Source organism: Notolabrus celidotus, chromosome 7 (genome assembly GCF_009762535.1).
Source record: "Notolabrus celidotus isolate fNotCel1 chromosome 7, fNotCel1.pri, whole genome shotgun sequence".
Classification (NCBI taxonomy): Eukaryota; Metazoa; Chordata; class Actinopteri; order Labriformes; family Labridae; genus Notolabrus; species Notolabrus celidotus.
The window spans coordinates 36695506-36722764 of NC_048278.1; the positions used below are offsets into that span (position 1 = coordinate 36695506).

At 42.1% G+C, this 27259-nt stretch overlaps 1 protein-coding gene across 1 annotated transcript; it reads left to right on the plus strand.

The window, feature by feature from the left end:
* Window positions 1-27259, plus strand: atpv0e2 (ATPase H+ transporting V0 subunit e2). The gene is made up of 4 exons (XM_034687977.1): window positions 1-219; window positions 6391-6438; window positions 13897-13995; window positions 21270-27259. Exons 1-3 carry the CDS (start codon window positions 116-118, stop codon window positions 13988-13990), a joined length of 246 nt encoding a protein of 81 aa, XP_034543868.1. The 5' UTR covers window positions 1-115; the 3' UTR covers window positions 13991-13995; window positions 21270-27259.

The following is a 27259-nucleotide window of genomic DNA, read 5'->3' on the forward strand; positions in this document are numbered from 1 at the left end:
ATTGCGGAAGCGACGGGCTGGCTCAGCAGCCATTGATGCTCTGAATATCCAAGAGGACAAATCGAGATTAGATCCTGTTTCCAGAGGTTTTCAGAGGTTCTCAGTGATTGAAGTCATGGTGTCCCACTCTCTCGCCCTGCCCATGATCTGCTTCACCACGCTGTGGGGGCTCGTGGGGGTCGTGGCTCCGTTCCTGGTGCCCAAAGGACCGAACCGGGGGTAGGTGATCACAGAGAGGCCGTTAATTGGCTGCAATTTACGGCCTTTATTTCAAATTTCTCCCCCTCTCTGACTCTAATATCATAAATCAGATCATTCCTGTTATTCAGAGTTAATGTTTGAATCACAACGAGCTGCATTGAGTCTGAATGAATGAATGCACCTGCTCATGTGATGGAGGCCCTGCGCGTCATCCTGCATCCATCCCCTCCCATCCCTCCATCCATCCCTCCATCCATCCCTGAATCCATCTAATATGCTAGTAAGGTTAAAGGGTCAAATTAACAACAGATAGCATGAAAACACACATTTGGCTCTAATATTTAAAGATACTTTGGTTATTTTTGGTTTAAATGTTAAAAGAAAATTAAATAATTAAGAGTCTGCAGAAAGATTGATGCTGAAACCTCACTGTGGTGCAAAGCTGTGTGATTTAGCATCACAATAAATATTAAAATAACCCACAATATGCTTTGATAGCTCTAAAGCACTAGAACAAAATATTAATTTGTCCATATATAGTCGTGCAAACTTGTCCAACACAACTATCATACCTTAAATGCTAAATCTCTACTTCATGACTCCTTGCTGTGGTGCAATATATCAGGGGTTCCCAAAGTGTGGGTCAGGACCCCTTTGGGGGTCGCGAGACACAAATGGGGGGTCGTGAGATGTCTTCCAGAATAGTACATTTTACCCATTATAGTAAGAAATATCAGCACAAATGGTAGCTTACCTTGAAATAAAACCTTGAAAATATAAAATGTAATGAGTTTTCTGCCTTTCTTTGTTTCCAGATGACTCCTAAGTTTAGGGTTAGTGAACAGTTAATTATCAAAAGCATCAGTAGCAGCAGGTTAATGCATGACAGCACAGGAAACACAGACACATGCTCATAAAGGTAGACTAGTTTTCTGCAGACCAGCTAAATGAAGCCACATTAAACCACTTTGAGGGACAGTGGGGGTCACGAGTCTTTGGCACCTACATTTTGGGAGTCGTGGGCTGAAAAGTTTGGGAACCATTGTTCTAAAGTCCTGGAACAAAATATCAATATGCCCATATATAGTTATGCAAACTTTTCCAACACAACTATCATACCTTAAATTCTAAATCTCTACTCCATGACTCCTTGCTGTGGTGCAATATATGATGTATAAAGTCTTGCAATTTGTAAATAGAAGTTAAAGATATATTTATTGTTTACTTTTTGACTTGCATGTGCAACTTTAAGGGAAAAGTCGAGATTTTGAATATTCAAATAATAAAACATTGAATAGTTAATATGACTTTTACCTGGTCTTTAAAATGTACTTTTATGTTTCTTTTACAATCCCCTGCTTGTAGTGTGGTACAACCGCCTCACAGTGTTTGTAGGGCATCTGACAGCTGCTCTTTTTGCCTTTAATTGACAAAAAACCTCCATAATAATGTAAAAAAGACATATTATATTCATTACATATTATATATATTACATATTTTATACGCATTAATGAACGATGGTGTCACCCATGCAGCATATCTCAATGTCCTCACTTGATGCGGTATGCTCATAAAACCTTCACCTAAAATCAAACACCATGGGATGGTGCGTCCCTCAGGCTGTGACAGGCAGACACATATTTAGCAGCCAGAGGAGCTGCTGACCCTTCCCCCAGGAGAACTGACAGTTTCTCTTCTGGGGTTCATGTTGGGAAGTTTGGTACCATTTTAGTAATGTCCCTGTAGGGGGAATCTCTTAGAGAAGAGAACTCGCTGCAGTGGAGGAGGAAGTGCATCTCTGTCTCTATGTCCCCCTGTAGAGACACATACAGTGGGGCAAAAAAGTATTTAGTCAGCCACTGATTTCGCAAGTTTTTCCACTTAAAAAACAGATGAGAGAGGTCTGTAATTTTCATCAGAGGTACACTTCAACTATGAGAGACAAAATGAGAAAAAAAAATCCAGAAAATCACATTGTAGGATTTTTAAAGAATTTATTTGTAAATGATGGTGGAAAATAAGTATTTGGTCAATAACAAAAGTTCAACTCAGAACTTTGTAACATAACCTTTGTTGGCAATGACAGAGGTCAAACGTTTCCTGGTTTGCACACACTGTAGCTGGTATTTTGGCCCATTCCTCCATGCAGATTTCCTCTAGAGCAGTGATGTTTTGGGGCTGTCGCTGGACAACATGCACTTTCAACTCCCTCCACAAATTTTCTATGGGGTTGAGATCTGGAGACTGGCTAGTCCACTCCAGGACCTTGAAATGCTTTTTACGGAGCCACTCCTTCGTTGCCCGAGAGGTGTGTTTGGGATCATTGTCATGCTGGAAGACCCAGCCACGTTCCATCTTCAATGCTCTCACTGATGGAAGGAGGTTTTGGAGATTAAAATCTCATGATACATGTCCCCGTTCATTCTTCCCTTAACACGGATCAGTCGTCCTGTCCCCTTTGCAGAAGAAACAGCCCCAAAGCATGAGGTTTCCACCCCCATGCTTCACAGTAGGTATGGTGTTCTTGGGATGCAACTCAATATTCTTCTTCCTCCAAACACGACAAGTTGAGTTTTTACCAAAAAGTTCTATTTTGGTTTCATCTGACCACATGATATTCTCCCAATCCTCTTCTGGATCCTCCATATGCTCTCTGGAAAACTTCAGACGGGCCTGGACGTATACTGGCTTAAGCAGGGGGACACGCCTGGCGCTGCAGGATTTGAGTCCCTCTCGGCGTAGTGTGTTACTGATAGTAGCCTTTGTTACTTTGGTCCCAGCTCTCTGCAGGTCATTCATCAGGTCCCTCCGTGTAGTTCTGGGATTTTTGCTCACCGTTCTCATGATCATTTTGACCCCACGGGATGAGATCTTGCGTGGGGCCCCAGATCGAGGGAGATTATCAATGGTCTTGTATGTCTTTTTTTGCTCCCACAGTTGATTTATTCACACCAACCTGCTTGCCTATTGTAGATTCACTCTTCCCAGCCTGGTGCAGGTCCACAATTTTCTTCCTGGTGTCCTTGGACAGCTCTTTGGTCTTGGCCATGGTTGAGTTTGGAGTCTGACTGTTTGAGGCTGTGGACAGGTGTCTTTTATACAGATAACCAGTTCAAACAGGAGCCATTAATACAGGTAACGAGTGGAGGACAGAAGAGCTTCTTAAAGAAGAAGTTACAGGTCTGTGAGAGACAGAAATCTTGCTTGTTTTTGCTCTCTCATCTTTCGAAGTAGGAGAACTTGCAAAATCAGTGGCTGACTAAATACTTTTTTGCCCCACTGTAGATGCTCCTCTCTGGGCAGTCATGTCTGCCTGTGTCTCCCTGTCTCTACAGCCAGCTGGTGGTCACTCAGCCTGTATTTGGTCAGGATGCATCTTTGTTTTGTATCTCTGACACTGTACAGATATTCAGATCATTTATAATCACGGTTTAGGGTCAAATAACAATTCATTCTACTTTGGGTCTTTGTTTGGTTTCTCCAGTGATCTAAATACAGATCTTTGGAGTGCTTCATGATGAGTTTCATTTGGTTGTGTTTTGGATCAGTGCTGATTGGAGTCTGGCTGATTAGCTTCCTCACCAGCTGACTAAGGGGACAGTTTTCAGGGTTCAGCTCTTGGGTTTTTAGTGCTTTATATTGAAGTGAGTCTTTTGGGCTTAATTTCACTCCTCCCAGTTTCCCACACTAATCTAATGAGCCATCTGTCAGCAAAGGTGTACATGTCCCAAAAAAGCTTAAAGGTGACATATCATGCAAAATGGACTTTTTAATGGTTCTCTACCTGAAATATGTGTCCCTGTCTACAAACCCCCCGAGAATGAAAAGAATCCATTCTGCCCCTGTTCTGATTTCTCCACCTTTCTGTAAATGTGTGCTGAAACGAGCCGTTTCAGTTTTCAGTGTTTTTCATACGTCACAACGACATCCGGTCTGTAACAGGAAGTCAGAGCTCGGAGCTTGTTCAGCCCATAGACTGTATAAAATACAACTCAACCCCTCCTCCGTTTTTCATTCCCTGCACACATGTGTGCTAACAAGGAGCTTAGGAGGGAGGCATGCTAGTTGTAGGCTGTCTTAATAAACACAAAGGTCGGTTTGACTCCCCACGTCTGCAGATTTGAAGATCTAGTGGATGATTTTTATTTATCATGGATAAGTGCTAGCGCTAGTTAGCATAGCCACATAGCTACATGTTCGTAGCTGTAGCTGTGTACCAAGACACACGTCGACATACTGATAAATAAAACAACAAGAAACACTAAATCTGTGACCAATCCTTCAGAAAAGGTCCCGCTGCCTTTCTGGTAGAGGTCGGTTTTACTCCCCACGTCTGCAGATTTGAAGATCTAGTGGATGATTTTTATTTGTCATGGATAAGTGCTAGCGCTAGTTAGCATAGCCACATAGCTACATGTTGGTAGCTGTGTACCAAGACACACGTCTACATACTGATAAATAAAACAACAAGAAACACTAAATCTGTGACCAATCCTTCAGAAAGGTCCTGCTGCAGGCGCCTCTCCATCAGGATCAGATTCTGGATCAGATTCAGAGGGTTGAAGTAACGTGATCTCTGAGCAGCCGTGTATATTCAGCCAACATGTAAACATTAGATCAACGTGCTGGAGAGCCGAGGGCACATCCACTTCCTGAGGGGGCGTGGTCAGAGGGAAAACAGAGTGTTCTGAGGAGGACTGAAGAAGAGGGATTTTCAGGCAGACCAAAATCTGATTTCAAAGTGTTTTTTTGAGCATAAACTTTAAAGACATGTTTTGGGGACCTCTTAGACCAGGGGTGTCCAAACTTTTTTCAAAGAGGGCCACATTTGATGTTGTCAGAATACTTCAGGGCCAGTGGCTCCTACTGAGACTTAGGTGACTTAGGAAGCATAAAAGTTATATATGAAATCTCTATTCAATAACAATTATTTTACATTTTTTTCTCAATAAATCAGTAACTAGGAAGTCCTCAGTTCTCCACAAGCCACTTAAACATGATCAAACTTGATCTTCTTCTGTAGAATATTTTTCATTCGGGTCTGGCAATGTGGGAAAAAATATTGTCTTGTTATTTTTCTATGGCAGGATCAGGATCTGGATTTCATCACACTTCTATTTCATGTTGTTTTTAAGACTTTTCTGACCAGCAGACAACATTTTAAGAACTAAATGATTCTAAAACTTGTCCTACATTCTGAACAATTTTTTCTGCACCAAATTTTGCCTTTTCTGCACAATTTCCTAATTTTGATCTTGTCTTGTGTCTTCTGAACTTTTATTGTTCATCAAGAACATTTTCATGATAAAAACATTAATTTGAAAAAAACTGTCAACTTTAAGAGTTCTTGTGTTTCCTCCTAATTATATTCCTGCAGAATATCCAGAGCTTTGAATTTATAAAAGTAGTCCATGAAGCTTTTTGAGACGTTTTTGGATTGACTTTAGTTTTGTTTGTGTGCTTGAAAGAAACTGCAAATGTACAGGTGATTCAGAAGGTGATTAATTTCTTTGCTATAATAACCCAATATAAGATGGAAGCTTGGGGCCATAATTAAATGGACATTGGGCCGCAATTGGCCCCCGGGCCGTACTTTGGACACCCCTGTCTTAGACCAATATATGTTGATGAAAAAAGTGTGATATGTCACCTTTAAAGAAAACAAAAGCAGGTAGATAGTCATTAATGTCACCAGGAGGAGTCATGATGTAGTGACACACCAGCGATACGATAGCTGTATCACACAAATCAGAGAGATGACATACTGCACCACTGATATTTTATCAACATGTAGACATAACAATCAGCCAGTTCATCAACTGACTGTTTTGATTTTACTCTTTTCAAGCAAAAGACATCAAACATTTTCTGTCTCCAGCTCATCCAATTCTATAGACTCTTGTCTGTTATAAAAAAAGGAGACTTTCTGGATTTTGGGCTGTAAATTGGACAAAAAAGCAATTTAAGAAGTTCATTCAGGGAGTGGGAAATGGTGATTTGATGCTCTGATGATGCCTCCACCAGAGCATCCTGTAGACTGAACAGTAGATGGTAAAAAAAGACCAGCAGCAGTTGATAGTGAATCAAAAAAGTAGTTTCACTGTTGAGTGAAAGCTCTTTATCTAAATGTGTAAATGTGACTGTGACAGGGCTGAATGAATTAAACTCTGTGTCTGTTTTCTTTGACAGGGTGATCGTCACCAGCCTCATCCTCACAGCGGTCTGCTGCTATCTGTTGTAAGTACACTCCTCTTCTACAGTTCAAACTCATGTCTGTTCACATGTTTGATGATCCTTCTTTCTGTAACCTTTGTGACCGACCAGCGGTGGTGAAAGAAAGAGAAATTCAGACAGATTTAAAAGCTCAAACTAAGCCAAACTATCAGCCAAGAATCAGAAACTTCCAGCTTTACTGAAACAACCAACAAGACAAACACAAAAAGATGCGTGTCACCTTTTAATGATTGTGTTTGTGAAAAGAAAACAGCAACCAAGAGGCTGACAGTCTCCAAAACCTGATCAGAACAGGATACATCCTTTGAGTTTGATGCAGTTTCAAACAACCTGAGAGAAAGATCTACATCTATGGTGGTTTTTAAGACCATGGTTGTGCATGAAGGTGATGAAGCTGAGTACCACGAGGAGGAGGGCTTTACAGACATGACTTCCATTTCACCACTAGAGGGAGCTCCAGCCTTAAGTATGGCCGTAACACGAAGAAGGGAATAGTTAAACCCTCAGAGAGAAGTCAGTGCTGCTTCCTCTTTGATTTAAAAGTGATGAGCTGCAGTGAAAATAGGGATGAGAAAGACATATATCTTTGATTTATGGGCGTTATATTTAAGAAAACTTTTTACTGCAGAACTCTGATTAGTAGAAAAATGAAGGCTGTCTAAGATGTATTCACACGTCACACCTTTATGTTTGACAGCGTGCCTCCAAAATCTCTCCCCCCCCCACCCGCCACTTCTGTTAGGCTAAACCTTTGCAGGCAGCACCAATAGCAAAGACATTCAAAGCCTCTAGTGACTCATCCCCCCTCTGATAGTCCGGGAAGACTTAATGCCATGTGGGACATGTGAACAGGCTACTTTGGAAAATTTGGGGGGCAGAGCTGAAAATTCCTGGAAATTTACAGGAGCTCTGCCGAGAAATTTTCCAAAGTAGCCTGTTCCTGGAAATTTCCTGCAGCGCATATGTGAAAGAGGCTTTAAAGTATGATTCATCAACACAACATACCCTGTTACTGAGTAGTTCAATGATATGATACAGAGAAACCAGTTCAGAGCATAGTGTTTATAATGCAGTGACTTCCACTACAGAGTCATGTCTGTTTATAATGCAGTGACTTCCACTACAGAGTCATGTCTGTTTTTAATGCAGTGACTTCCACTACAGAGTCGTGCCTATTTTTAATGCAGTGACTTCCACTACAGAGTCATGTCTGTGTTTAATGCAGTGACTTCCACTACAGAGTCCTGTCTGTTTTTAATGCAGTGACTTCGACTACAGAGTCATGTCTGATTTTAATGCAGTGACTTCCACTGCAGAGTCATGTCTGTTTTTAATGCAGTGACTTCCACTACAGAGTCACGTCTGTTTTTAATGCAGTGACTTCCACTGCAGAGTCACGTCTGTTTTTAATGCAGTGACTTCCACTACAGTCATGTCTGTTTTAATGCAGTGACTTCCACTGCAGAGTCACGTCTGTTTTTAATGCAGTGACTTCCACTGCAGAGTCACGTCTGTTTTTAATGCAGTGACTTCCACTGCAGAGTCATGTCTGTGTTTAATGCAGTGACTTCCACTACAGTCATGTCTGTTTTTAATGCAGTGACTTCCACTACAGAGACATGTCTGTTTTTAATGCAGTGACTTCCACTACAGTCATGTCTGTTTTTAATGCAGTGACTTCCACTACAGAGTCATGTCTGTTTTTAATGCAGTGACTTCCACTACAGAGTCATGTCTGTTTTTAATGCAGTGACTTCCACTACAGAGTCATGTCTGTGTTTAATGCAGTGACTTCCACTACAGAGTCACGTCTGTTTTTAATGCAGTGACTTCCACTAGAGTCATGTCTGTGTTTAATGCAGTGACTTCCACTACAGTCATGTCTGTTTTTAATGCAGTGACTTCCACTACAGAGACATGTCTGTTTTTAATGCAGTGACTTCCACTACAGTCATGTCTGTTTTTAATGCAGTGACTTCCACTGCAGAGTCACGTCTGTTTTTAATGCAGTGACTTCCACTGCAGAGTCATGTCTGTGTTTAATGCAGTGACTTCCACTACAGTCATGTCTGTTTTTAATGCAGTGACTTCCACTACAGAGACATGTCTGTTTTTAATGCAGTGACTTCCACTACAGTCATGTCTGTTTTTAATGCAGTGACTTCCACTACAGAGTCATGTCTGTTTTTAATGCAGTGACTTCCAATACAGAGTCATGTCTGTTTTTAATGCAGTGACTTCCACTACAGAGTCATGTCTGTTTTTAATGCAGTGACTTCCACTGCAGAGTCATCCCTGCTATTAATGCAGTGACTTCCACTACAGAGTCATGTCTGTTTTTAATGCAGTGACTTCCACTACAGAGTCATGTCTGTGTTTAATGCAGTGACTTCCACTACAGAGTCATGTCTGTTTATAATGCAGTGACCTCCACTACAGAGTCATGTCTGTTTATAATGCAGTGACTTCCACTATAGAGTCATGTCTGTTTTTAATGCAGTGACTTCCACTACAGAGTCATGTCTGTGTTTAATGCAGTGACTTCCACTGCAGAGTCATGCCTGTTATTAATGCAGTGACTTCCACTACAGAGTCATGTCTGTTTTTAATGCAGTGACTTCCACTACAGAGTCATGTCTGTTTTAATGCAGTGACTTCCACTACAGAGTCATGTCTGTGTTTAATGCAGTGACTTCCACTACAGAGTCACGTCTGTTTTTAATGCAGTGACTTCCACTAGAGTCATGTCTGTGTTTAATGCAGTGACTTCCACTACAGTCATGTCTGTTTTTAATGCAGTGACTTCCACTACAGAGACATGTCTGTTTTTAATGCAGTGACTTCCACTACAGTCATGTCTGTTTTTAATGCAGTGACTTCCACTGCAGAGTCACGTCTGTATTTAATGCAGTGACTTCCACTGCAGAGTCATGTCTGTGTTTAATGCAGTGACTTCCACTACAGTCATGTCTGTTTTTAATGCAGTGACTTCCACTACAGAGACATGTCTGTTTTTAATGCAGTGACTTCCACTACAGTCATGTCTGTTTTTAATGCAGTGACTTCCACTACAGAGTCATGTCTGTTTTTAATGCAGTGACTTCCAATACAGAGTCATGTCTGTTTTTAATGCAGTGACTTCCACTACAGAGTCATGTCTGTTTTTAATGCAGTGACTTCCACTGCAGAGTCATGCCTGTTATTAATGCAGTGACTTCCACTACAGAGTCATGTCTGTTTTTAATGCAGTGACTTCCACTACAGAGTCATGTCTGTGTTTAATGCAGTGACTTCCACTACAGAGTCATGTCTGTTTATAATGCAGTGACCTCCACTACAGAGTCATGTCTGTTTATAATGCAGTGACTTCCACTACAGAGTCATGTCTGTTTTTAATGCAGTGACTTCCACTACAGAGTCATGTCTGTGTTTAATGCAGTGACTTCCACTGCAGAGTCATGCCTGTTATTAATGCAGTGACTTCCACTACAGAGTCATGTCTGTTTTTAATGCAGTGACTTCCACTACAGAGTCATGTCTGTGTTTAATGCAGTGACTTCCACTACAGAGTCATGTCTGTTTATAATGCAGTGACCTCCACTACAGAGTCATGTCTGTTTATAATGCAGTGACTTCCACTACAGAGTCATGTCTGTTTTTAATGCAGTGACTTCCACTACAGAGTCATGTCTGTGTTTAATGCAGTGACTTCCACTACAGTCATGTCTGTTTTTAATGCAGTGACTTCCACTACAGAGACATGTCTGTTTTTAATGCAGTGACTTCCACTACAGTCATGTCTGTTTTTAATGCAGTGACTTCCACTACAGAGTCATGTCTGTTTTTAATGCAGTGACTTCCAATACAGAGTCATGTCTGTTTTTAATGCAGTGACTTCCACTACAGAGTCATGTCTGTTTTTAATGCAGTGACTTCCACTGCAGAGTCATGTCTGTTATTAATGCAGTGACTTCCACTACAGAGTCATGTCTGTTTTTAATGCAGTGACTTCCACTACAGAGTCATATCTGTGTTTAATGCAGTGACTTCCACTACAGAGTCATGTCTGTTTATAATGCAGTGACCTCCACTACAGAGTCATGTCTGTTTATAATGCAGTGACTTCCACTACAGAGTCATGTCTGTTTTTAATGCAGTGACTTCCACTACAGAGTCATGTCTGTGTTTAATGCAGTGACTTCCACTGCAGTCATGCCTGTTATTAATGCAGTGACTTCCACTACAGAGTCATGTCTGTTTTTAATGCAGTGACTTCCACTACAGAGTCATGTCTGTTTTTAATGCAGTGACTTCCACTACAGAGTCATGTCTGTTTATAATGCAGTGACCTCCACTACAGAGTCATGTCTGTTTATAATGCAGTGACTTCCACTACAGAGTCATGTCTGTTTTTAATGCAGTGACTTCCACTACAGAGTCATGTCTGTGTTTAATGCAGTGACTTCCACTACAGAGTCATGTCTGTGTTTAATGCAGTGACTTCCACTACAGAGTCATGTCTTTTTATAATGCAGTGACCTCCACTATAGAGTCATGTCTGTTTATAATGCAGTGACTTCCACTACAGAGTCATGTCTATTTTTAATGCAGTGACTTCCACTACAGAGTCATGTCTATTTTTAATGCAGTGACTTCCACTACAGAGTCATGTCTGTTTTTAATGCAGTGACTTCCACTACAGAGTCATGTCTGTTTTTAATGCAGTGACTTCCACTACAGAGTCATGTCTGTTTTTAATGCAGTGACTTCCACTACAGAGTCATGCCTATTTTTAATGCAGTGACTTCCACTACAGAGTCATGCCTATTTTTAATGCAGTGACTTCCACTACAGAGCCAGGTCTGTTTTTAATGCAGTGACTTCCACTACAGAGCCAGGTCTGTTTTTAATGCAGTGACTTCCACTACAGAGTCATGTCTGTTTTTAATGCAGTCTGTTTTCAGTGCAGAGATTATGGAAGTAGCCATAAAGGGATGTTTGCAGGGATCCTCATTGTATCAATCCATCACTTTGTTTGTAGCATTAGCAGTTAATCTGCAAGCCTCCACAACTGAACACAAAGCATCTTAAATTGGACGTATATCCATTATTGAACAACCCATCCATCAGCATTATACCTCAAATTACACCACATCAAAGGGCCTTTGTATGCACCAAGTGGCATAATCACATCAAGGCAATATTTCAGCTGCTGCCGGCTACTTGCTTAAATCAAATTTCTAACAATTAGCCGCTCTAAACATGAGAAAGTAATGAGGGAATAATGCCTCTTACTGTTGCTGATTGTTGCATCATCCTCTCAGGTTTGAAGCCGTCCACTCAGACGCCAGTACCAAGGGTTCGACAGCAGGCGTCGCCATTTTAACTGATCCAAGCTTTAGTAAACAGGGAGCCAGTTTTAACACAAAGGCTTCATTGAGTTTAAGAAAGCTTTGTTTGTTCTATGAGGAGGACAAACAGGTGAGGGCACAGAGACACATTTATCAGGAGAAATCCCACCAACAGGGATAAAGTCTGCCTGAAGAGCGCATGGTAGGGGTGAGCTCAGGGTCCTTTGTAGATTCACCTGAGCTGGGCCCGCTGATGGGTGTCCAAATATCTGCCTGAGAGAAAATCTGGTAAATATAAAGGAAGAGTCGAACAAATACAAGATTTATTGGATTCCTCATCACATGCTGAAATGGTGGCAGTACTACGGGCACTTTGGTGGGTGGAGGACAAGAGATTGAGGCAGGTAGTGATATGCATTGATTCAGCAGCAGTATTAGCAATAATTAAAGAGCAGAAGTCCAAGTCTAGGCCGGACCTTTTAGCAGAAATAAATCAAACTCTGTGTCGACTTTACAGAGCAGGGGGTAAAGTGGGATTTGTTTGGGTTCCAGCACACATGGGAAGAGAAGGAAACGAGGGAGCAGATAATATGGCAAAGAGAGCTACAAAGATGGAAAGCGTTGGAATGTGTTTGCCTTATGGACTTGCTGAAGTATAGAGAAATTATAAATAAGTGGGTTAAAGATGCATGGCAAAATGCATGGGAAAATGAAAGAAAGGGGAGGTCATATTTTGAAATTCAGAGTACAGTGGGAAAGGAAGAATATTATGTTAAGTGCAAAAGAAGCAGATTCAGTAGTAATAACTAGACCAGGGGTGTCCAAAGTACGGCCCGGGGGCCAATTGCGGCCCCAGGTCCATTTATTTATGGCCCCAAGCTTCCATCTTAAATTGTGTTATTTATAGCAAAGAAATTAATTACAGATTCTTTCTACAAACTAAACTAAAGTCAATCCTGAAAAGTCTCAAAAAGCTTCATATGGACCACCTGTCTAAAGCCAAAGCTCTGGGAATTCTGCAAGATGGCAATAAAGAAGAAACACAAGAACTCATAAAGTTGACAACTTTTCAAATTCATGTTTTTATCATGATGTGAAATCTGATAATTGTTCTTGATGAACACTAAAAGTTCAGAAGACGCAAAAGAGGACACAAGACAAGATCAAAATTATGACATTGTACAGAAAAGGCAAAATTTGGTGCATCAAAAAATGTTCAGAACTCAGGAAAATAATTATTTTGTTCTTAAAATGTTGCCTGCTTGTCAGAAAGGTCTTAAAAACCACATAAAAAAGAAGTGGTGAAATCTAGATCGTGATCCTGCCATAGGGAAATAATGATACAATACTTTTTCCCACATTGCCCGACCCTAATGAAAAACATTTTCCTCCAGAAGAAGATAACGTTTGCTCATGTGTACATGGCTTGTGGAGAACTGAGGACTACCTAGTTACTGATTTATTGAGACAAAATTTAAAATGATTATTAAATAAATATTTCATATACAACTTTTGGGATTCCTAAGTCTCAGTAGGAGCCATTGGCCATGAGGTATTCTGACAACATCATATGTGGCCCTCTTTGAAAAAAGTTTGGACACCCCTGAACTAGACTGAGGCTTGGGCATTGTGGGATCAAGAGTGGGCTGGCCCTGATAGGGAAGCACCCTGACGGAAAGTGTGACTGTGGGGATGTGGAGTCAGTGCGTCATGTTCTCTTGCAGTGCGAAAGATATGCTCGGGAAAGAAGAACGCTGTTCAGAGACCTGCAAATGGCTGGAGAAGCAGTTTCTAGCATGAGGACGTTGCTAAACTTGGACAACTGGGCAAAAGTTAAGAGACTGTTGGAGTTCTTGCACAGAACAGGAGTTTACAAATGAATATAAGAATTGATCTAAGGACTTGATTCACTGACCTGAGGAGGGCAGCAATACGCCGTTGTTGCATCTAGCCTGCCTTACCCAAAGAAGCAGAATACAAGATTTAGAGACACTGCCCTCCCATCCATTAAAGCAGATACTGCAAACTGCTTCACAAACTGCTGTGCATTATTTTAAAAGATGTTGATGATCCTATGTTTTTCCCTCTCTCTCTCTTTTTCTGAACCCAGTTGGTTGATAGCTATCCTGGCCCAAACCAACCCCCTGTTTGGCCCTCAGCTGAAGAACGAGACTATATGGTATCTGCGCTACTTCTGGGAGTAAACAAGGTGAGTTTGTCTGAAGAGGACTTGAATGGCTGATGGTCTAACATGTGTCTTTTGACCTTGCACACTTAAATACCTGTGTTTCTTCTTTATCTTTATTTATAAAGCGCCAAATCCCAACAAATGTTCTCCTCAGACTCTTTCCAAACAGAGCAGGTCTAGACCGTACTCTATGTTCTGTTATTAACAAAGACCCAACATCATGGGGGACTGTGGTGAAATATGTGCTTTCATAAAAGTTAATAAAGTTGATGCAGATTGATTAAGACAAGCTGCAGTATAAATTGATTTTTGAGACGCTTCTAAGGAAACACAAACATGCTGCTGCAGACGAGGGCTGCAACTTATCATCATTGGTTATTGATCAGATCGTAAACTCAGGGTTTTAATCCCATATTTCTGTCTTGATTTAAACGTAATTGGTGTTTATGTAGGACTAGACCGTACTCTATGTTCTATTATTAACAAAGACCCAACATCAAGACCGGATAAGATTCAGTCCCATCTTACACACAGGACTCAGTCTGATCTCATCTTAATCCACCATGAGCAGAGCACTTTGCAGCATTTAGCAAGTTACAGTGGCAAGGACAAACTTCCTTTAACAGGCAGAAACCTCCAGCAGGACCAGACTCATGTTAGACACACATCTGCTGAGACCGTGTTGGAGAGAGGGATAGAGGGAGATGAAGAGAGAGAGAGAGAGATGATAGTGGGGAGACGGATAGTAGTAGTTGTAGCAGCTGGAGTCTGGCACGTCCACAGCAGCAGAGATCCAGAGGAACCTACGAGACAAGGGAGCTCAGGGACTCCAGAAAGGTCTAAGAAAAGAGAGAAGAGAGGGAGACCAGAAGAAAGAATAAAGGGTGACAGAATGAAAGAAGGAAAGGACGGGATGAGAAAAGGAGACATAAAGGATGAAGAGAAAGAAAGAAAGAAAAGAAGAAAAGAAAGACAGCAGAAAGGAATCAACGGAAAAAGGAATAAAAGAAAGAAAGAAAGAAAGAGAGAAAGGAGGAAGGAAGAAGAAAAGAGAGAAGTGAAGATAGAAAGAAAGGCATGAAAAGAAAAAGGAAAGAAAGAAAGAAAGAAAGAAAAGAAAGAACAGAAAAGAAGGAAAGAAAGAAAGAAAGGATGAATGACAGACCCAAAAAAAGGACGAGACAAGGGAGCTCAGGGACTCCAGAAAGGTCTAAGAAAAGAGAAAAGAGAGGGAGACCAGAAGAAAGAAAAAGAGGAGAATAAATGGTGATGGAATGACAGAAGGAAAGGACGGGATATGAAAAGGAGACATAAAGGATAAAGAAACATGGAAAGAAAAAGAGAGAAAGAAAGAAAGAAATGGAAGAAAGAAAGGATAGAACAGAAAAGAAGGAAAGAAAGAATGAAAAGAAGGAAAGAAAGAAAAGAACAGAAAAGAAGGAAAGAAAGACAGCAGAAAGGAATCAAAGGAAAAAGGAATAAAAGAAAGAAAGAAAGGAAGGAAGGAAAAAGAAAAGAGAGAAGTGGAGAAAGAAAGAAAGTAAGGAAGGAAAGAAAGAAAGAAAGAAAGAAAGGATGAATGACAGACCCAAAAAAAGGACGAGACAAGGGAGCTCAGGGACTCCAGAAAGGTCTATGGTTAGTAACTTTAACGGGACAGGAAGAGTTAAAGTGAGAGACAGGCAGAGAGAGGAGAGAGAGGGAAAGACAGGATCCCAGTGTGTCAGTCTAAGCCTATAACAGCATAACTAAGACCTGGTCCAAGCCTGATCCAGCTCTAACTATAAGCTTTATCAAAAAGGAAAGTTTGAAGCCTACTCTTAAAAGTAGAGAGGGTGTGATATACAGACTGAAGGTGATGAGGGAGCTGGAAGGTCTGGTAACTCTGTATTTATTGGAATATGATAAAGTATCGCTTCACACATGAATCCTCATATTGCTTTTTTCTTGTAATAGCTCTCACAAGTCTGTGATATGCATGCTAATTATAGATTAATGCTAATGTATTCAGTCTTAACAAGATAAACCTCATTTGCCTGCATTTCATACACAGCAGACGGCGTAATGTAATTAATCAAAAGAAAACCTACACTTTGAATTAAGATGAAATGAGATTCATATTTTATGCAGCATCAATTAAACTCTCCGTTATGTATCTGTACAGACCATTTGGCACATATCCCCGTCTGTGTGTGTGTGTGTGTGTGTGTGTGTGTGTGTGTGTATGAGTGCATTAAAAGATGATGTCTTACTACAGCGATGCTTTCTGCTGTTTCAATTAGCTCTCCTCTTTTAACTAGAATCACCCAAAGAACAATAACTTGACTTTAATTTGGTTTACTTTCTTCTCTGCTGGATTATTTGTGCCAGTATTTTCCGATCGTCCTGGCTGTGCGTTGAATTTGCATGTTTGCAAATGAAAATCCATTTTATTTGTTTATCTCAGAACGCAGTGGAAACACATCCTGCCTACAGTTTGTTTGTTGCATAGCAGAAGCTGTTCCTCCGAAAGTGGAAGTCAGGCATGAGTGTGAATCCACTCAAAGGTTAGCCCGGGGAAATGTCAGAAAGTACATTTTGTTTTTAATTTCAGAGGCGTGTTTTCCAATAACGCTGCATGTTAAGTTATGGAGCTGTTCCTTATTTACTTTGATGACCACAATCAGTGTTTAAGGCTTACTCGTGGTTAAGAAAATATTAAAGGTGACATATCACGCTTTTTTCATCAATATATATTGGTCTAAGAGGTCCCCAAAACATGTCTTTAAAGTTTATGCTCAAAAAAAACACTTTGAAATCAGATTTTGGTCTGCCTGAAAAACCCTCTTCTTCAGTCCTCCTCAGAACACTCTGTTTTCTCTCTGACCACGCCCCCTCCGGAAGTGGATGTGCCCTCAGCTCTCCAGCACGTTGATCTAATGTTTACATGTTGGCTGAATATACACGGCTGCTCAGAGATCACGTTACTTCAACCCTCTGAATCTGATCCAGAATCTGATCCTGACGGAGAGGCGCCTGCAGCAGGACCTTTCTGAACGATTGGTCACAGATTTAGTGTTTCTTGTTATTTTATTTATCAGTATGTAGACGTGTGTCTTGGTACACAGCTACGAACATGTAGCTATGTGGCTATGCTAACTAGCGCTAGCACTTATCCATGATAAATAAAAATCATCCACTAGATCTTCAAATCTGCAGACGTGGGGAGTAAAACCGACCTCTACCAGAAAGGCAGCGGGACCTTTTATGAAGGATTGGTCACAGATTTAGTGTTTCTTGTTGTTTTATTTGTCAGTATGTCGACGTGTGTCTTGGTACACAGCTACAGCTACAGCTATGAACATATAGCTATGTGGCTATGCTAACTAGCGCTAGCACTTATCCATGACAAATAAAAATCATCCACTAGATCTTCAAATCTGCAGACGTGGGGAGTCAAACCGACCTTTGTGTTTATTAAGACAGCCTACAACTAGCATGCCTCCCTCCTAAGCTCCTTGTTAGCACACATTTGTGCAGGTAATGAAAAACGGAGGGGGGGATTCAGTATTATTTTATACAGTCTATGGGCTGAACAAGCTCCGAGCTCTGACTCCGTGACAGACCGGATATTGTTGTTACGTAACAAAAACACGGAAGTCTGAAACGGCTGGTTTCAGCACACATTTACAGAAAGGTGGAGAAATCAGAACAGGGGCAGAATGGATTCTTTTCATTCTCGGGGGGTTTGTAGACAGGGACACATATTTCAGGTAGAGAACCATTAAAAAGTCAATTTTGCATGATATGTCACCTTTAAATTATGACCTGAAGCTTTTTCAGCCCTTGCATTGGCAGTGATCTTTGCAGTATTCTGCTTTCTCTGGATTCTGCAGAGTTAGAGGTAAATTATCACCAAAAAACGAGAGCTTATGAACGGTTAAAGATAGGGGTGCAACGAATCAAAAAACTCACGGTTCGGATCGGATCTCGGTTTTGAGTCACGGATCGGATCATTTTTCGGATCAGCAAAAAAAAAAAATGCATTTCATGGCATGGCAAGTGAAGGAGCAGAGGAACTTCAAAAGTTTCACTGCTTTCTTCTTTTAATCGCTGATTTTCACCGTCCACTTTTCTTTGAGGAGCAAACTGAACACACCGCTTTTGTGCATTCTAGGGTCCTACAGCTGGCAAAGTGCCAATATGCGACCTGCTCCAAAAACGAAAGTGGAAGTTAAAAAGTGCACTCGCAGCATTGGACTCTAAGTGACCCAGTAACAGGCTGTCTGCATGTCGTTGACATGGAGACAAGTCCCGGTAAACACGTGGTGACCCGACCAGAACACAGAGTGAAGGAATAACAGTACGGGGGCACAAATAATCGGCCGGATGTGGCCCGCGGGTCGTGTATTGACGGCCTCTGGTCTAGTGGGTGCGCAACGGAATTTCATGATGTGGCTCAATCACATTCAATATTCACTGTATTTCACAGGGAAACCAAAATGCTCCCATACATGTGACTTAAGAGATGCAGGAGGTTTTTCAATTTCCTCTGCTCCTTCACTTGCCATGACTACCGCTGCGCTTCACGAGTGAGTGTGGATTGAACATGCGTTCCTCACGTGAACACGCGCAACTTTTTTCATAAACCGATCCGCGGACCACGTCCGTGCCGAACCGTGGAGAGGCACCCGTACGGATCACGGATCAACGATGATCCGTTGCACCAATAGTTAAAGAAGATAAAAGTAGTGGAAATCCAGAGTCATAGAAACAAATCTGAAGTTAAAGGTGACATATCATGCAAAATTGACTTTTTAATGGTTCTTTACCTGAAATATGTGTCCCTGTCTACAAACCCCCCGAGAATGAAAAGAATCCATTCTGCCCCTGTTCTGATTTCTCCACCTTTCTGTAAATGTGTGTGAAACGAGCCGTTTCAGACTTCCGTGTTTTTGTTACGTAACAACAATATCCGGTCTGTCACGGAGTCAGAGCTCGGAGCTTGTTCAGCCCATAGACTGTATAAAATAATACTGAATCCCCCCTCCGTTTTTCATTCCCTGCACACATGTGTGCTAACAAGGAGCTTAGGAGGGAGGCATGCTAGTTGTAGGCTGTCTTAATAAACACAAAGGTCGGTTTTACTCCCCACGTCTGCAGATTTGAAGATCTAGTGGATGATTTTTATTTATCATGGATAAGTGCTAGCGCTAGTTAGCATAGCCACATAGCTACATGTTCGTAGCTGTGTACCAAGACACACGTCGACATACTGATAAATAAAACAACAAGAAACACTAAATCTATGACCAATCCTTCAGAAAGGTCCTGCTGCAGGCGCCTCTCCGTCAGGATCAGATTCTGGATCAGATTCAGAGGGTTGAAGTAACGCGATCTCTGAGCAGCCGTGTATATTCAGCCAACATGTAAACATTAGATCAACGTGCTGGAGAGCCGAGGCACATCCACTTCCTGAGGGGGCGTGGTCAGAGGGAAAACAGAGTGTTCTGATGAGGAATGAAGAAGAGGACTTTTCAGGCAGACCAAAATCTGATTTCAAAGTGTTTTTTTGAGCATAAACTTTAAAGACATGTTTTGGGGACCTCTTAGACCAATATATGTTGATGAAAAAAGCGTGATATGTCCCCTTTAAGATCAGACAGCAAAGACCATACACTGTTTTTTTAATGGAAGACGTATCCTTTCTGTTTTGAAAATGAAGTAAAAGACGTGAAATATTGAGCTTTAGGATGGTATTTATGTTGAAAGCTGATTTAGGGGAGCAGCATTTAACAGCATGGAGCAGAAAACACTTGGACAAAGAGTCCACTTTACTGCTTTGTTCTGTAGACAATGGCTGTAGGGGTGGCATCAATTGTGCTGATTGTAATATACCATTACTCCAAATGGACTATGAAGGCTGTGACCAAGGCTCCCACTTACCTGTTCCTCCTAATAACAATAATAATATTGCTGCCATGTTGGAGAAGGCAGACCTGGTGCAATTGTATCGTGCAACAATCATAGACTGCATAAATAATGGACGTAGTATCCGTGACGTCACCCATCTGTTTCTGAAGCCCTGTCTTGAGGCCAATCGGCAGCGGCAGCCATATTGGAAATGTTGAACTCAACATGACTGCTGTTGAGCGAGTGTGACATAAAGAGCTACAGTGTTCCCGCCTGTCAATCAAGTCAGCTGTGCCTCTCATTGGAAAACTCAATCTTAATATCTTAGGAATTGCCGCGTTATGAAAAAAATCACCCCCCGTTCAGTGTGTGCCGATCCAGAAAGGAGCTATCTAGACTACACTCCTTTTTTGTACCGGGCTGTAAACGTGTTTATTTCTGCTGTAAATATCGTCTTTGAATGAGTGTGTATGTGGTTTCCAGTACTTCCGGAGCCAGCCTCTAGTGGACACTCGGTGAACTGCAGTTTTTAACGCTTCAGCATTGGCTTCAATTCTCACGGCTGGAGGTTGGACTTCAGGAAGTAAGACAAAACCAGACACTAGGAGCAACAACCACAAAATAAAACAGGACACTCTTCACACACAGGGAATTCAACACTAAAACCACGTGGAAGACGGAAGGCCAAATTAAAACAGAGTACACACAGGGAGGAAACTAGACTGAAGATACAAATCAAGAAAAACACAAACTAAACCAAAGCAACTCATGAAAATCTCCTCCTTCAGACCTGCTCTCCTCTAACCTGCAGTTTAGCTTATGGCCAGCAGGGGGCAACCCCAGAGAAAGAGCAAGAAAATGAGCCTACATCTCAGTTGACTTATTACCACAGTAAACACATTTCAAACGAGTTTGTAGACTCAACAGGGAGTTTGAAATCGTTGTCAATGCAACGTTATGTCAATTTTGTAAATGTTAGAGGCCTAAGTGCGCCCCATATACGATCCACTCTCTGCTCCCCACGTCTCTCAAAAGCGAAAACACCCAAAAATATAACTTTAGTTTTGTAAATGTTGGTCCAGTTTAAAGAAAATGTAGAAAAGCAGAGCTTCAGGAACGGCTACCTGTGTGTTGGCAAACCTCTACCACGGTGACCTGTTAGAGGCCCAGCATCCAGCTAGTCGTCCAAATATAGTCACTTCCAGCTCCAGAAATAACAGGATAAAAATGCCAGACTCGCTCCCTCCTCTTGGCATTATAGCCTGTTTGGATCACGGTACAAAAATACACCTGCAATAACTGTTAGCTGCTTCAGGTGCCAGCACAGAGAATGACTGTAATATCTGCCAGCTCGCTTCTTGAGGATAATTTCCACATATCTGTTCCTTCTTTCTTTTCTTTAGGACTCGGCTGGACTTTATTTCAACGTAACTCCTGAACATTCCCACCGAACACAATCTGCTGAAGTGATGAGACAAGAAGTGAAGTGTCACAGTCAGTTTTTTTTTTATTTGCAACATTTGGAAATTCTTGGTTATGTAAATTGAAGTGAAAATGAAAGATGTAGAGTTTATTAAGGCATGTTAAGTGTCCAAGTCACACGCCAGATTGTAAGTTGTGATTTAGTCCGTGGGAGGTTTGATGAACTATTCGAAATGAGGAAAGCTTTGAGTGATTTTTTTATGTGTGTTACTGATAGGAATAATTCCCACTGATACCATGACATCATCTGTTAGGAGTAGGTGTTAGTTCCCAGCTGAAATGTGCAATTCTTTTGGTATTTTAGTTGATTATGTGTTTACATATTTGGTTTTGTGTTGCTGCCATCAGGGAACATGACTTTCTAAGTATTTGTATTTATTTGGCCTGTGGGCACTGATGTGAGTGCGTTGTAATAACCTCAGCGTCCATGTGGTCTTGTTATATAACTGTTGTTTTCTGTGATGTAATGGTGTGTGTGTAGAGTGAATGTGTGTGTGTGAAGAGTTCATTACAGTGAGTGTTTGGATCCCAGCCATGAGAATCTCCCAGAACCGTAAAAAAAAAAAAAAAGAAGTGAAGAGCGATTCCTTCCACTTTAGACCACTTCAGCATGAAACTCCCCTCCCACATTCTCCTCATACTCTGCTCCGCGGAGGTCCTCGTTGCCATGGTGATCTCATCGCCCAATTCAATCCAGCTCCACTCGACCCCTTTTGATGAAATCCTGCCCATTCTCGCCTGCTTGTGTACAGATGTACTGTAGATTGTACTGTAGGGACATGAATTTGGACTGAAGCTGCTGATAGATTCACTGGTATCTACAATCTAGAAACATGTTCCCCTCTCTGATTCATTTATTTAAAATCAGTCTCTCAAGATCCAGTTACACCAAATCCCTTCATTGAAACTGTAGCCAATGAATCCTTCCAGGGTTAGGGGCTCTTTAAGACAGAGCGACCCCCTCTCATCTTTTCAGCAGCAGCAGAGAGAAAAGCTGTTTAACAATGGGTTCTAATACCTCCAGATAAAGGTGCTCATTAGAGCCATGCAGGGCTCTGTGGCTCGCCCTTTTTTCGCTCTGTGAAGGTTTCACTGGGTGCTTTTACAACAGAAACAAAGATTATGCATAGACCCAAGTGTAAAAGGTTCCACCTTGAGTCCCCCTATGAAATGTTCTACATAGAACCCTTTAATGTGCAAAGGTTTTACTCCAGAAAGTCCTACCCAGAACCCTCTACCTTCCAGTTTTTTTTTTAGCTCCACCAGTAGCCCCCAAGGAGAGCTTTAATCTAAAACCTGTCCACCTTCTGCTGTTTCCCTAGAAACAATCATCCAGGACCTCCTAAAAAAGGTTCTACAGAGAACCCATCGGTCGTGTTCTGCTCCATCCAGAACCTTCTATTCTTAGTTTCATTCAAAATCTTTCAACCTTTTAGGATTCCTCCAGGAACTCCTTGTGAGAGGTGGAACGGAGATCCTTTACTTGTGTAATGCTTCCACCTAGAACCTTTTCTACCAAGAACTTTCTACCTTCCAGGTTTTTCTTTAGCTGCACCAGTAACCCCCCCATAAAAGGTTCTACAGAGAACCCTTCTGTGGTGTAATGGTCCTTCTAATGATCCTCCCTGGGGGTTCTGTAGAAAGCCTTTCCACCTTCTAGGGTTGCTTGTAAGATCTCCGCCCAGAACCTCTTGTAAAAGCTTCTACACAGAATCTTGTTATAGTGTTTTGGTTCTTTCTAGAACCCCAGAAAGAACCAGAATCAGTTAACCTACTAGAGTTCCTCACAAACTGTCCAACTAGAACCCTATTGGAGAGGTTTTACAGAGAATATTTTTGCCATGACTCCCCCTAGAACTGTCAGTTGGGGTTATCTAGAACCTTTTGCTCTTCTAGGGTTGCTACAAGAATCCAAGCCAGATCCCCAAATAGAGGTTCTGCAAACCATTTCCTTATCAAGGTTATTGGTTCTACCCAGAACTCTATTTTGGGTATCTATCCAACACTCTTCAGTCTTTTAGGGATCCTCAAAAAATTGCCATCCAGAACACCTTTTAGAGGTCTTAGTTCCACCTAGAACCTTTGCAGCTTTAAGTCTTTCTACAAAGAGTTCAACGAAACCCCCCACAAGGAGAGCTTTAATCTAAAACCCGTCCACCTTCTGCTGTTTCCCTAAAAATAATCATCCAAGACCTCCTAAAAAATGTTCTACAGAGAACCCATCTGTAGTGTTCTGCTCCATCCAGAAACCCTTTACTCTTAGTTCCATTCAAAATATTCCAACCTTTTAGGATTCCTCCAGGAACTCCTTGTTATAGGTTGAACAGAGATCCTTTTACTTGTGTAATGCTTCCTAGAACCTTTTCTGGGGATTCTTTCCCGAACCATAACTTCTTCAAGGCTTACTCAGAAGAATTTAAAGGGGGATAGCGCACGATTTTCTAAAGAAAGTGTTGCTTTCTATAATGATTTGCAGACGTTTTCAATAGCTGTGATCATTAGAACCCTCATCATGGGAGCGAAAGATGCCTCTGGCTGGCCGATGTTGATATTTAATGAACTCATCATGATTCAAGTCTTACATCTTTAGCATTTCATGGGCTAACTGTTAAATCTGTACTGTACTGTCTGCAATACAGAGCCTGTAGCAACCAGTACACTCACATGTGAGTTGGGAGCAGCTTGACGCCGGTTCACTCGGCTGGAAAAGCGAGTTTGCCAGAAGTCAAGAGGTTATTTCAGCTGAATCTGGTCTCTGCTGTCAGTGCTGAGAATCTGATCACCCACTCTGAGCTGCATCAGGTAGCTCAGTCAGGGCGCAGAGATACAGCACAGTGGTGAGCGATTCAAAGCAGCCATGATAGTGATGGAGAGGAAGTCCCCTCTTTGGTTTATTGCACATCCACCTAACAGCGTATGTAATGCTCTTCCTCTAACAGGCTTACATAACTTCATTTTTAAAATCTTTATAAAAGATACTGGTTTGACCCACCTGCCTCCTACTGATGCTCAAACAGCCCCAGCCACTACCACAACTACCTCTCCTCTTCCTTCCACTCCTTTTCCAACCCTGAAAGCCCCCTCCCTCCCCTTCCCTTCCCTTCCCGTCCTCCCACCTTCCTGCCTCAACACTCTACCTCCCTTCGCCCTCTCTCTTAAAACCACTTTGCTTCAGCCAAAAAGAATCGAAATCAATATACAGCTACTTTTTAGAAAGACCAAATTACGTTGTATCTTTTCCTCCAGCCCTCTTTGGTAGTTGTGGTGGTGGTGGCACGCATCTCAATCATATAACACCTCAGTCATGGTTACACAAGTACGGATCCACATCAAGTATAGCACTACCATACGCAAAATTTCATCCTATGATATAAAGCTCTCCTTGGTGGAAGAATTTGGGATGTTTTGTTCATTTTTTCTCCTCTTGGTATTCTGACATCAAGGCTTGAGTGCCTAATACCAGTTACAGCCTGTCCCATTAACAGCCCAGTTGGCAGTCTTGCTACCCAGCAGCAGGACAAGGTGCTGCTAGTAGCGGGCACTGTCAGTGCAGCATTGTTTCAGTCTCTGGAAGTACGTGTGAAGTAGTGTGAAGTTCAGATTCGGAGAGGGGCGCTGGTGGCCTAGCGGTCTAAGCGCCCCCACGTACAGAGGCCACAGTTCTCGTCGCAGTGGTCGCCAGTTCAAGACAAGGGCCGGTCGACCATTCGCTGCATGTCCTCCCCCACTCTCCACTCCCCATATTTCCTGTCTCTCTTCAGCCGTCCTGTCAATAAAGGCAAAAATGACCCCAAAGAAAAAGGAAACAGAAAATCGCTGCAACTGTCTTCTTCTTCTTTTACTATTTAATGCAAATCAAGTCAACTTTATTTATATAGCACATTTAAAAACAACCAGTGTTGGCCAAAGTGCTTTACAAGGTAAAAAGTACATGAAGACAACAATAAACAACAACACAACAGGATATTACTGTCCCCTTCACGAGGAGAGGGCTAAAGAGAAGAGATGTGTCTTCAACAAAGATTTAAAACATTCAACAGTGGGGGGCCGATCTTAATTGGAGTGGGAAGCCATTCCAGAGCTTGGGGGCCGCTGCTGCAAAGGCTCGGTCCCCCCCGGGTTTTAAGGCGACTTTAAGGCACATCCAGGAGCAGCTGGTTTTTTGACCTCAGTGCTCGAGCTGGGTTGTGAACATGGAGAAGATCAGCCAAGTAGGATGGTGCCAATCCGTTTAGGGGCCTTGTACGTCAAAAGCGCAATCTTAAAATCAATCCTGTGACGGACTGGGAGCCAGTGGAGAGCACTCAGCACAGGTGTGATGTGCTCCCTCTTTTTCCTGCCAGTCAGGAGGCGAGCTGCCGCATTTTGAACAAGCTGCAGGCGCTGAATAGACGACATGTCTAAACCCACATACAAAGAGTTACAATAGTCAAGCCTAGCCGTAAAGCAGCAAGGATTCCTCTTCATCTGTTACTTAATGGGGTTAGCAAACAGCTTCAAGACGCTCTATAGCCACCGTCTGGCGGGAATACTGTAACAAGATAAGATACTCCTATTCGTCCAACAACGGGGAAATTCATGGAGTTACAGCAGCAAACAAGGTGTACAGTACAAGAATTTAACAAGAATATATATAGGAAAGAAATGTCCATCAGAGACGACAGCTTGGTCATAATTCTCCTGTCAGACCACCTCCACAGGGTCCAGGACTGAGCTGGCCTTCTTCACCAGTTAGTTCAGTCTTCCTCTCCTGTATCCTGTCCGCCCACAGCAGGTGAAATCCTTCCAATGTGGCGTTCGTGTCAGGTGTTAGCTCTGTTAGCATGATGCTACTCTGGTGCTGGGTTAGCTCGTCCACCTTATCATAGATAGATCTTACATTCCCCATAACGGTGGGTGGAAGGACAGGTCCATGTCGTCTTTTCTTAGCTTGCACCTCAGTACCAGCACGTCGTCCTCGCCTCCTTCTCCTCAGCTCGCAGGGAACATCGGGCCTAGCATCGTTTTAGCATCGACATGCTACGGCTGCTAACAGCTGATCTTGTATGTAAACAATGTTAGCATGGATACACGCAGGATCTCCGGACACACACAGGAACAAAAATAGTAAAAACACCACTGCAAACGTAGACAATTTGGTGTCCATGGCCAACAAATGAGTCATTAGAAAAAAGAACAACGAAGAGAGAGCTGCTGCAACAAGCAGCCACTCGAGCGGCGCCCTAGTAGATGCAAGTAAAATAGGGTTGCCAAGTTAAAGATGTTGCCCTTGCAGAATCAAAAAAAGCTCAGTCACCTGGCCCTGAAACTTAATCTCAGTGATGCTTCTCTTCAAGCTGAGAGTACAAGAAGAGCTGAATCTGAGCGTCGGTCCAGACTGCAGTTCACCCTCACTTCATTTTATTCCATCGGGCTTTCCAGCCATTAACTGCTGGCTATCCCCATGTACCCATAAACCCCTCTTGTTTTTGGTTTCCCCTCTCTGCAGCCACTCTGGATTACATCCCCAATTCCTCTCATAGTTCTTGTGTTTGCTTGCATTGAAGCGTCAGTGACTCATCAGATACAACAAATGGCATTGTTCTCACGCGGTCCCCGAACAAACCGAACTCCACACTTGAGATGGACATGCCGGGTGCGAAGTGGACGTAGAAATCTGTTCAGTTCTTCGTCCTTCTGACGAGTGTGTGCTGTTAGATTCAATATTCCTGGCAAGGGAAAAACTACATGTGTGTGTGAGTGTGAGTGAAGAGTCACCATGGTTACACAAATCTACTTTAACACAGATCTGATCGTTGGTAGAGATGAGATCCTATATGTGACCTTGTGTTAATGTGAAGTAAGTGCTACGATGTGATGAGTGGCGATTTCTGTGAAAAAAAAACCCAATAAAAAGAAAAGACTCGTACAA

Excerpts from the sequence above, each read along its gene's own strand:
- atpv0e2 (XM_034687977.1), top strand. The coding sequence starts at position 116 with ATGGTGTCCCACTCTCTCGCCCTGCCCATGATCTGCTTCACCACGCTG. Across the intron at positions 220-6,390 it reads CCCAAAGGACCGAACCGGGG|GGTGATCGTCACCAGCCTCA; the intron begins GTAGGTGATCAC and ends TTTCTTTGACAG. Across the intron at positions 6,439-13,896 it reads GCGGTCTGCTGCTATCTGTT|TTGGTTGATAGCTATCCTGG; the intron begins GTAAGTACACTC and ends TTCTGAACCCAG.